This window comes from Lycium barbarum, chromosome 2, assembly GCF_019175385.1.
Source record: "Lycium barbarum isolate Lr01 chromosome 2, ASM1917538v2, whole genome shotgun sequence".
Taxonomy (NCBI): Eukaryota; Viridiplantae; Streptophyta; class Magnoliopsida; order Solanales; family Solanaceae; genus Lycium; species Lycium barbarum.
Window position 1 is genome coordinate 146,151,324 of NC_083338.1, and position 12,030 is coordinate 146,163,353.

Genomic DNA, 12,030 nt, shown 5'->3' on the forward strand with positions numbered 1-12,030 from the left:
CTACAAATTGTTTGCAGCAGGTGATTTGGAGTGCCTGAATCTTTTTTCTTCAGAAAGCAACTTTGCAAACCTGACAAAAAATATCAGTTCAATAATTAATCAACACCGCATATATACCGATTAATCTTGGTATTGAAATTACTACACACACACACACATTTATTCACAAGAAAGTTGAATAATTACCATTTCAAAGTTTCTCCATTTGTGCCAGCATTTTTACATTCTTCAAGTAGACCTGTCTTCAGATTTACCCTTGAAACTGTTTTTTTCAATAAAGTTTCTCCTCTTTCAACCAATTTGGCCATGTTCTCTTCAGTTGTTATGTCAACAGAGGTGTCTGTTCCACTTAACGTGTCATCCTAGCATTGTTGAGCAACACAATTAATAAAGTCAGAATGAAATCAACAGCAGAGTTGGAATTTTCACGAAGGGGTATCAAAATATGAAGGAGTAAATCCACAAAGAAGCCAAGGAGAACCAATGTGTAGTATATCTACGTAAAAAAAAAAATACCTAGTTACTAAGTGTAATTTTCTCACGAATATAGTATACATATATAAAAATAATATACATAGTTATGTAGTGTAATTTTCCGATGAGGAGATGTTAATTGACACGCCTTGAATACATATGGCTCCGCCACCTGTTACAACAGCTATAACTTTCCTAATTTTGAAATACAAGCATCTACTAAACATCTTTAGAATGTACTACTCCGCCTTTAAGGATTTTGCACACCCGTTAGAAATAGACATTTTGTAGCCTAAATTATAGGAGTATATTCTTAATGGTTAAATGCTGGCCTAATTGAGACAATAAGCGGAGATTGAAAGAAGAATAAAAAGAGCACTAATTGACTATAAATGTCAAATATTTAGAAATAATTTCATTTTATTAAAACGATCAATATTTAGGGCTAGATGTAGGATTAAAAGTATATTCACCAAATTTCCATTTGTAAGAACAAAGCAAGACAAGCACGAAAATAATTATGACTACTTTACATAAAAAGTCGGTCGGATTCATATTTTACTTTTTCTAACCGGTACATATAACATTGATTATACACTGTGGTAGATATATTATACAATTTGCTGGCTATTTTTAGTTTAACCAATACCTGAATACGTAGATAATTCTCCTCAGAATAAAGAGCTTGGAAAACAACTGAAATATGCAAATCAACCATATCACCACTGGCATAACTAAAAACATCCATAATTGGATTTGAACCTCCATTAAGGAGCCATCCCAAGATACCCCATTTGGATGCAATTTTAGCATTATATTTTTGTTCCACTTTTGCTGAGCCAGTGCCTATAGAGATCACCAAAAATCTTCCACAATCAGTGGGTTTGATTGGGAAAAAATCTGGATTTCCAGTCATTATTTGTTTGGTCACTTGATTTGTAGCAACAAGGGCCTGCAAAAAAAGCAACCAAGTCATATAAATTTCAGACAGTACCATACAAGCTTTGAGTAATTCTAAGTATATTGTCACTACTTTATTACAATATTTTTTTTAATTATTAAAGTTATTAATCTTTACCAATACAATAATAAACTCATAACATTATCTTGTGTTCCAAGAAAGTAACTAAACATATACCCTATTGCAATCTATGTGAATAGAGTCACCTTGATGGATAAATCTTGTCGCTATAGTGGGTAAAATGTTTAGTAACTTTATTGTTATACTTGATAAGTTGGTATTTTACCAACTTATTTCTTCTTTAATCTTAGATTGTTGCTATGTTTTGATTGAAAAAATAGTGCATTTAATGTCGTTTACTTCCATTTTATAGGTTTATGTGATTTAGAAGTGATCGGAAGAAACCAAGTCAAAAAGAGGCCAAATTGGACAAAAACTGCACAGTTTTGCAAAACTGTCAAAAGTGGACAGTTTTGCAAAAACGGGACAGAACTGCAAAAAACGGGCAGAACTGCAAAAACTGAAATTTGGGGCATATTTTGTCATTTTTGGAACTTGAAAAAATGAGGTAATTACAAAAGAAAGAGAAGGGAGCAATTTTATTCATCTTTTGCCATTTTGCAAGCTTGGAGGCTAGGGTTCATCTACACCACACTTTGGGGTTGAAGATTTGAAGATTTGGTTGAGCATTTCTTAAACCTTTAATTCATTTCTTCAATCTCTTGTTTTGTATTGTATATCTAAGTGTGTAGTATTTCATTTCAATACTTGAATCTTGTTTATGAAAATATTCTTGATTAAAGTTTGGATTGAATCTCTTGTTATGCTTATGTATTGAATGATTTTTATTTCTAATGAAGTGGGTTTATTGTTTTTCTATTAACTCTTCATGCTTAAATATCTCCTAATGGTTGCAAACATTATTTGTGCCTAAGCACTTTTACTTTGCTTGAGAAAGAAAGTGAAAGTTAGGAAAAGAGTTTGATAGCAAGGATTTGGGTCATTAAACCCATCTAATAACTTGAGCTAGAGATAGGATAGTTAACTTGAGGTTGAATTGATTGTGTTTAACATCACACTCTAAGGCTTGAGAAAGCTTAGAGTGAAATTCATTGATTTGGTTGAGAAACTTTCAATGAGATTTTAGAAATCATTATCTATTAACATAGACCCGCTCTTAGTTGTAATATCATAAAATATATTGGATCGTTACTTGAGTGTAATTTCCTTTGTATCCATGCTTGTGGCCATTGATCAATTTACTTGCTTTCTAGGTTAGTTTATATATTTTCGCATTAGTCATAAATTTCTCAAAAACCCAAAATATCATTTATCGTTTGGCAGAGCTTAGTTAGTAAAAATTCCTTACTTTCTTAATCGCCTAGCACATTGTTCCCTGTGGGATCGACCCCGACTCATAGTTGGGTAAATATATTGCATACGACCGTGTACACTTTCTCTTTGAGGAGTGTATTTGGACGTTATCAAAAATGGCGCCGTTGCCGGGGAACAATTTGGCGTATTTGAGTTAGTTTGGGATTTAAGCTAACTTGCTTTGGTTCAAACTTTCATTGCTTTAAAAAAAAAAAAAAAAAAAAAACTGACCAGTTTTGCAGAATTGCAAAACTGTCCAGTTCTGAAAAACTGTCCAGTTTTTGCTTCTGCAGAAACTGTCCAGTTCTGAAAAACTGACCAGTTTTGCAGAATTGCAAAACTGTCCAGTTCTGAAAAACTGTCCAGTTTTTGCTTCTGCAGAAACTGTCCAGTTCTGAAAAACTGTCAAGTTTTTGCTTCTGCAGAAACTGTCCAGTTCTGAAAAACTGTCCAGTTTTTTTTATTTTTTTGCAAAAACTGTTCAGTTTAAAAAAAAAAAAAAATGGCATCATATAATGATAATTGGTCGGATGGTAGTTATGCATACTTTGATGACCCTTGTCTTTATTGCGGAGGACCACACTCATGGCAAAATTGTTTGAATTCTTCCGGGGGCGGGTTGTGCGCACAATCCCAAACCTATGAGTGGAGTATATGTGATAGATGTGGTGGTCAAAATGGTCATTGGGATAATTGTGATTATTTGTCCTTCCCTTCCCCGAACCCCCACTATGACTATTCTAGTTGTGATTTTGATGATAGTAGGGATAAGGAAATGGAAGAAGCCTCAAATGCTCAAAATGAGAGGATAATGCTCATGTTAGAGACCATCCTTGAAAAAGTTGAAAAACAGGACTTAGCGGTTAAGGACTTGAGGCAACCACTTGATGACTTGAGGCAAGCAATTAATTGCAATGACAAAGCTATTCACATCTTGGAGGATCAAATGAAATTATTGGTTCAGATTCATAATGCTCAACAACTTGAGGATGTTGAAAGTAGGCAAGAAAGCGACCAAAACATGAATGTCTCCAAGAGTGAATTTCTACAAGCTTTGAATGACTCTCAACTTGAAGAAAGCCTTGACAAAGTGGAAATAGTGAGCCAAGATTGGCTTATGTCTCAAGCTCAACAACTTAGAGCCTATGGGGATCATCGAGAAGACATTTCGAGGATGGTGGAAGAATTTGTAAAAATCCATGTTGAGCAAAGGCAAGAGTTGAAGGAACTTGAAATTGCTATCCGTGACTTGAAAGCCGAATTGAATGCAAAAGTTGAGGTATGCAATACTCAACATCAAATAGTCATGGATAGTAGTTTTAAGTTAGTTTCCAATGAAAAAGTGGTCAACATTGATTTTCAAGAGCTAATGATAAATTGCCGACCGACCAATCCAAATATAATGCAAGATGCCGAAATTGAAGAAATGATACTAGAGTTGCATAAAAAAGTTCATATAATGGTTTTTGAAGACTCTAGTTCATTTTTGGGTGAGGATGTCAAAAATGAAGTGAATTTGAAAATGGAGCGCCTTAGACCACATTCCAACCATTTTTCAACATTGTGCTTGGTTGATGATATGGAAGTTGAACTAACCGAGCCTATGGAGAATTGTGAAAATGAAGAAGAAAGCGTTTTCATTTTGAAGTTTGCTATGCCAAGAAGACAAAATGGCATGCCTCACTTAAGGGCCAAGAAGTGCAAAATGCGATACCCGAAAGTTGGCCTCGTTTTTCTGCCACCGCCCCATGAGCGCCATCATGATCTTGATTCAAAGTTGGGGCGCAAATTCATATCTTCCAAATGGAAGGAAAAGTGGTAAAGGTAACCGTCGTGCCGCGACGTTAAATCAAGCGCTTGGTGGGAGGTAACCCATCGTTTTAAAAGTTTTAAATCGTTTTTGAAATTTTATTTTTTAGAATAGTTTAGTTTATGGTTTTTGACTAATCTACAAAGTTTCAGAATTTTTGGAGTTGTTTTGAGCATGTTGGATATCCGGACAGCCCCTAAAATCAGTTAAAAAAAAAAAAAAAAAATCTGGTGGCATAACCTGCGAAACGTAGGTAATACCTGCGAAACGCAGGTCATACCTGCGAAATCGCAGGTCTGGTCGCATAGTGTGACAGAGACAAAAAAAAAAAAAAAAAAAAAAAAAAAAAAAAAAAAAAAAACTTTCGCAGGTCGTACCTGCGACTCGCAGGTCATACCTGCGAAATCGCAGGACGGGTCGCAGGTCGTGCCAGTGAGCAAAAAAAAAAAAAAAAAAAAAAAAAAAAAAAAAAAGTTTTCTCTTTCCTTACTGTTTTATGTTTTGTTTGATTATGTGCAGTGAGGACACTACATTGTTTGTAGTTGGGGGTGACATGTGATAGCTAGCACATTATATTTTGGTTATGCTTTATTTGTAACCTTGTCGGGCTTGTTTTGTGACTGTCGTTGTGGCTGTGGATAGACGTTGTTACAAATGGAACTTGCTCAAATTTCTGAAAATGTCGTTCTTTTGGCATGTTGTGGATTAGTCACTTTACTTAATTTATTTTCATTCTTAGTTAGGTAGTTTAGGAGTAAAAATGGTATTGGGATGTGATTTTTTTTGCCTCTTGACTAACTTTTGGCTTACTTGGTACCAACATATTTAAATCTTGGCATATGAATTCTTGATTTTTGAAAAAGAAAAAAATGATTGAAGTAAGGGTTCTTGTTGTGACTTTTAGATTCAATTTTTGGCTCTTACTTTCACTAATTAGTCTCTTTTGGCTATGAGTGACTTTTTGAGTTCATTTGTTTCAATTTGTTCTTGGATACATATTCTACTTGAGTTTTCATGTGCCATGTGTGATGAGGTTTATTTGTGAGTTCTGTTGCATTATTTGTGGTCTAGAACTTGCCCGGAATGAGTTTCAAGGTGAAATCCTAGACTACACTTGGTTTGAAAAATGATGTTAGGCCTTCATTGAACCGCTTTTGTGCCTTAAATATCCTACCCTTGCATATTCTCCCTAGTCAACCCCTTTTGAGCCTTTAACCTTTTCTTTGGCAACCATGTTACAAACTTTAACCTTTTGTTCTTCATTGATCCATCTTTTGGTACCCTACCTCCTTAAGTGCGTTGAAAGTGCAAATATAGGCTAAAAGCCTAAGTTTGGGGGTGATGGTTGGAAAAAGTTGTTATGTGGGAGTTACTTTTAAGGCGAAGAGGTAAAAAAAAAAAAAAAAAAAAAAAAAAAAAAAAAAAGGAATTGAAGAAAGAATAAAGAGTTGTGAATAATGGGAAGACTAAGTGGTGCAATGAAAAATGAAAAAAAAAAAAAAAAAGGGGTGGAAAAATTTCAAAGGAAGTGTACTTTGATTGTTGAAAATTGTAGTGCTTAGGGAGGTTTTTGAGTCACCATTTCCAAATTATATCCCTACCTTAACCAAAAGCCTACATTACAACCCTTTAAGTCCTAATTGATTTTGAACCAAGTGTGTCTATATTAGCGGAGAAATACATGAAGGGCAAGCTTATGGTACTACTTGTGCAATTGAACATCTTTGTGAGAGAAGAGAGTTAATTCTTTCCATTTGATATCCCATTTGTGTTTCAAATTGCATTTTTTGTGAGTTTGGGATTCTCTCTTGATTGTGAGGGCACATGAGAATTTATGTTGTGAATTTGTTCCATTTTCCAATTAAGATGAATGAACAAAAGAAAATTGTTTTGTGATAATGAGGCAAATTTTGAAGCTTTAGTGTCATGACGTGATTGCTATTTTGATTAACTTGGTGTTTGAGCACTTGAAATGAAAATTTAGTTTTTGAGAAGAAGTTGGTGATTCATATGTTTTAGATTAATTGTTGGTACCAATCAAAGTCATGTGTTTGTGCTTAAAGTAGACCTTTTTGACTTGGTATGATGTTGGTGCACTTTTGAATGGAGTCCTTTGAAGGAAATTATAATTTGATTTGCTTGAGGACAAGCAATAGTTTAAGTTTGGGGGTTTGATAAGTTGGTATTTTACCAACTTATTTCTTCTTTAATCTTAGATTGTTGCTATGTTTTGATTGAAAAAATAGTGCATTTAATGTCGTTTACTTTCATTTTATAGGTTTATGTGATTTAGAAGTGATCGGAAGAAACCAAGTCAAAAAGAGGCCAAATTGGACAAAAACTGCACAGTTTTGCAAAACTGTCAAAAGTGGACAGTTTTGCAAAAACGGGACAGAACTGCAAAAAACGGGCAGAACTGCAAAAACTGAAATTTGGGGCATATTTTGTCATTTTTGGAACTTGAAAAAATGAGGTAATTACAAAAGAAAGAGAAGGGAGCAATTTTATTCATCTTTTGCCATTTTGCAAGCTTGGAGGCTAGGGTTCATCTACACCACACTTTGGGGTTGAAGATTTGAAGATTTGGTTGAGCATTTCTTAAACCTTTAATTCATTTCTTCAATCTCTTGTTTTGTATTGTATATCTAAGTGTGTAGTATTTCATTTCAATACTTGAATCTTGTTTATGAAAATATTCTTGATTAAAGTTTGGATTGAATCTCTTGTTATGCTTATGTATTGAATGATTTTTATTTCTAATGAAGTGGGTTTATTGTTTTTCTATTAACTCTTCATGCTTAAATATCTCCTAATGGTTGCAAACATTATTTGTGCCTAAGCACTTTTACTTTGCTTGAGAAAGAAAGTGAAAGTTAGGAAAAGAGTTTGATAGCAAGGATTTGGGTCATTAAACCCATCTAATAACTTGAGCTAGAGATAGGATAGTTAACTTGAGGTTGAATTGATTGTGTTTAACATCACACTCTAAGGCTTGAGAAAGCTTAGAGTGAAATTCATTGATTTGGTTGAGAAACTTTCAATGAGATTTTAGAAATCATTATCTATTAACATAGACCCGCTCTTAGTTGTAATATCATAAAATATATTGGATCGTTACTTGAGTGTAATTTCCTTTGTATCCATGCTTGTGGCCATTGATCAATTTACTTGCTTTCTAGGTTAGTTTATATATTTTCGCATTAGTCATAAATTTCTCAAAAACCCAAAATATCATTTATCGTTTGGCAGAGCTTAGTTAGTAAAAATTCCTTACTTTCTTAATCGCCTAGCACATTGTTCCCTGTGGGATCGACCCCGACTCATAGTTGGGTAAATATATTGCATACGACCGTGTACACTTTCTCTTTGAGGAGTGTATTTGGACGTTATCAATACTCCTTTTGTCGCAATCTATCTGAGGGGGTTCGAGGTATAAGGGTCAACACACTTAATTTGACTATGAATTTGAGTATACGAACACTTAGTTTTGTACGTATAACTATTTAATTTAATCTCTTTTCAGTAACTATACGTGAAATTAACAACAATTAAATCTCTCATGTAAGAAAAAAGAAAAGAGGAGAAAAAAAGATAGAAACTAGAAAATAAGTTAAATAGTTATACATACTGGATTGTTAGCTGCGACTCCACCATCAACAAGATTGAACTCGTGAAAGTTTTCATCTTTGTCTTGGGTCTGGAAATGATGTGCAGGAAGATATGTTGGAGCAGCAGATGAACTGATGCATACATCTGAAAGCTTAGCATCCATTAATGGATTTTCTCTGGCCTATCGGACAGGTTAGACGAGTCAAATTAATAGCAGATTCAATCACAGCCTGATTAATATGTTTTATTGAGTTAAGATGAACTTGTTAAAAGAGGTTGAGTCATAACTTAGCTAATGTTTGCTTGAGTCAAGATGAATAAGTCAGAATGGCTAAAATGAGTAAACTGACTCGCTCAATTCAAAATTTTCCATTCGTTTATTTGTTATTTTATAATTTACCTAAGTACCAAATCAAACCAACAAAAGTATTCCTTTTTTAGTTATCATTACTATATCAAATTATCAATCATAAAAAACCATTTATTTTATTTTATATTTTGATAACATCTTTTCCGGGATCAATTTGGACTAAATATGCAATCCGAATTGAACCAAACTTTTAAGCATGCTAATTTGTTACAATATCCAAACAAATCAAAGCAAGCCCGAAGGATGACTTTCCATTGCCCAATATCCATATTTTGTTATACAACTGTGCTAAGCATGGGATTGCGTCTTTTGTAGATTGCTACGCAGGGTATCACCAGATCGTTATGGATGATGATGATGCAGAGAAGACATCCTTCATCACAGAATGGGGTACATATTGTTATCGAGTCATGCCGTTTGGGTTGAAGAATGCTGGGGCAACATATATGAGAGCGATGACCACCATATTTCACGATATGATGCATAATGAAATTGAAGTATATGTGGATGATGTGATCATTAAATCAAGAAAGCAGTCTGACCATGTCAAGGATTTGGTGAAATTTTTCGAAAGGCTTCGCAGGTACAATCTTAAGCTCAATCCAACGAAATGTATATTTTGAGTCCCGTCAGGGAAACTTTTGGGGTTTGTAGTCAGTCGGCGTGGTGTTGAATTGGATCCTGCAAAGATCAAAGCTATTCAGGAGTTACCACTGCCAAAGAACAAAACCGAGGTAATGAGCCTACTTGGGAGGTTGAATTACATTAGTCGATTTATTGCTCAACTCACAACAACTTGCGAGCCCATTTCTAAGTTGTTAAAGAAGAATGCTGCGATTGAATGGACTGACGAATGCCAAGAAGCGTTTGACAAAATCAAGAGGTATCTGTCGAATCCACATGTATTGGTTCCTCCCGAGCCTGAGAGACCTTTAATATTGTACCTATCAGTTCTGGACAATTCCTTTGGTTGCGTATTGGGTCAACATGATGTTACAGGCAAGAAGGAACAGGCAATCTATTATCTCAGCAAGAAGTTTACTACTTATGAGGCTAAGTACACTCATCTAGAAAGGACGTGTTGCGCTTTGACTTGGGTTGCACAAAAATTGAAACATTATCTTTCGTCCTACACTACTTATCTTATCTCCCGCTTGGACCCTTTGAAGTATATATTTCAGAAGCCCATGCCCACGGGCAGGCTTGCAAAATGGCAGATATTACTCACGGAGTTTGATATTTCGTATGTGACTCGGACCGCGATGAAAGCCCAAGCCTTGGCAGACCATCTGGCGGAGAACCCAGTGGATGAAGAATATGAGCCATTGAAAACGTACTTTACTGATGAAGAAGTGTCATGCCTCGAGGAGGTCATTTTGGATAACGATCCGGGTTGGAAGTTGTTTTTTGATGGGGCTGCTAACAGGAAAGGAGTTGGGGTAGGGGCCGTTCTTATCTCAGAATCAGGACAACATTACCCTGTAACAGCCCAACTTCGATTTTATTGTACCAACAACATGGCGGAGTATGAAGCTTGCATTTTGGGTTTAAGGTTAGATATCGACATGGGGATTCAAGAATTATTGGTATTGGGGGATTCAGACTTGCTAGTCCACCAAGTTCAAGGAGAGTGGGAAACCCGTGATTTGAAGCTTATACCATATCACCAGTGTTTGCAGGATCTTTGCAGACGGTTCATAACAGTAAAATTTAAGCACATTCCTAGGATTCATAATGAGATTGCTGATGCTTTGGCCACCTTGTCTTCAATGCTCCAGCACCTAGACAAGGCTCACATTGACCCTTTACATATACAAACTCACAATCAACATGCTTATTGCAATACAGTTGAAGAGGAACTTGACGGTGAGCCTTGGTTCCATGATATTAAAGAATATATCGAGTCGGCGAAATATCCAGCACATGCTACTAGTGACCAGAAGAGAGCTATTCGACGATTGGCAAGCGGATTTTTCTTAAGTGGAGGAATTTTGTATAAAAAGACTCCAGATTTAGGACTTTTGAGGTGTGTAGATGCTAAAGAGGCTGCAACTATCATGACTGAGATACATTCAGGAGTTTGTGGACCGCACATGAACGGGTATGTTTTGGCAAAGAAAATTCTTCGAGCAGGCTATTACTGGCTCACCATGGAGTGGGATTCCATTCGTTTCGTTCGTAGGTGTCATCAGTGCCAGGTACATGGCGACTTGATACATTCTCCTCCTTCAGAATTACACACAATGTCTGCTCCATGGCCTTTCGCAGCTTGGGGGATGGATGTGATCGGGCCAATTGAGCCGAAAGCGTCCAATGGGCATAGGTTCATTTTGGTGGCAATCGATTACTTTACAAAGTGGGTGGAAGCAGTAACTCTCAAGTCGGTGACTAAAAATGCCGTGGTGGATTTCGTTCATTCCAACATTATTTGCAGGTTCGGGATCCCGAGGACAATGATTACAGATAATGCGGCGAATCTCAACAGTCATCTGATGCGTGAGGTATGTCAGCAGTTTAAGATTACACATCGGAATTCAACTCCATATCGTCCGAAGGCAAATGGGGCTGTGGAAGCTGCTAATAAGAACATTAAAAAAATACTGCGCAAAATGGTGCAATGTTCGAGACAATGGCATGCAAAGTTGCCTTTTGCTTTATTGGGTTGTCGCACAACTGTTCGCACTTCAGTAGGTGCAACTCCTTATTTGTTGGTATACGGGACCGAAGCGGTTATACCTGCAGAAGTTGAAATCCCGTCCCTTCGAATCATTGAGGAAGCTGGAATTGATGACAATGAGTGGGTCAAAACCCGTTTAGAGCAATTGAGTCTGATTGACGAAAAGAGAATAACATCGGTATGTCATGGTCAACTGTATCAAAAGAGGATAGCACGAGCACACAACAAAAAGGTGCGCCCCAGACATTTTGAAGTGGGTCAATTAGTGTTAAAGCGGATTCTTCCACATCAGGCCGAGGCCAAAGGCAAGTTCGCCCCAAATTGGCAGGGGCCATTCGTGGTGAAGAAGGTTTTGCCCAATGGTGCTTTGTATCTGACAGACATAGAAGGCACAATGTCTGAAACTGCCATCAATGCAGATGCAGTGAAAAGATATTATGTATGATTTTCATCTCCCTACCTTTGATTTACTTGTTGGGTGCTTGATATTTTTAAGGGTTGATATGACGAAGGCATTCTATTCTGCTACCTATACATTATGTCATCCCTTGCTACCCCTTTTGAGCCATAGTTTATTTTTCTTTCGCAACCCTCGTTTGGAATCAAGCTTTTCATAAATATTATTATATATAAAAAAAAAAAACACAAAAAAAAAAAAACACAAAAAAAAACACACACACACACACACACACACACACACACACACACACACATATATATATATATATATATATATATATATATATATATATATA

General features: G+C 36.0%; 2 protein-coding genes across 2 annotated transcripts; one reads left to right on the forward strand and one right to left on the reverse strand.

Moving 5' to 3' along the window:
• LOC132629108 (patatin-like protein 3) lies at positions 1–8,811 on the reverse strand. Its single transcript, XM_060344845.1, has 4 exons — positions 8,248–8,811; positions 1,124–1,426; positions 187–362; positions 1–70 (listed from the first exon to the last, which is right to left on the reverse strand). The coding sequence occupies exons 1-4, from the start codon at positions 8,389–8,391 to the stop codon at positions 1–3; spliced, it is 693 nt and encodes a 230-aa protein (XP_060200828.1). The 5' UTR covers positions 8,392–8,811.
• A 131-nt stretch (positions 8,812–8,942) lies between these two features.
• Positions 8,943–11,720, forward strand: LOC132629109 (uncharacterized). Its single transcript, XM_060344846.1, has 2 exons — positions 8,943–9,181; positions 9,257–11,720. The coding sequence occupies exons 1-2, from the start codon at positions 8,943–8,945 to the stop codon at positions 11,718–11,720; spliced, it is 2,703 nt and encodes a 900-aa protein (XP_060200829.1).
• Positions 11,721–12,030: the final 310 nt, after the last annotated feature.

Bases quoted from the DNA above. Each gene is read 5' to 3' on its own strand.
- LOC132629109 (XM_060344846.1), top strand. From the start codon at position 8,943: ATGGATGATGATGATGCAGAGAAGACATCCTTCATCACAGAATGGGGT. The intron at 9,182-9,256 runs GTACAATCTTAA...GTTTGTAGTCAG, and splicing joins TTTTTCGAAAGGCTTCGCAG to TCGGCGTGGTGTTGAATTGG.
- LOC132629108 (XM_060344845.1), bottom strand. From the start codon at position 8,391: ATGGATGCTAAGCTTTCAGATGTATGCATCAGTTCATCTGCTGCTCCA. The intron at 1,427-8,247 runs GTATGTATAACT...CTTTTTTTGCAG, and splicing joins GAGTCGCAGCTAACAATCCA to GCCCTTGTTGCTACAAATCA. The intron at 363-1,123 runs GTATTGGTTAAA...CAACAATGCTAG, and splicing joins AGAATTATCTACGTATTCAG to GATGACACGTTAAGTGGAAC.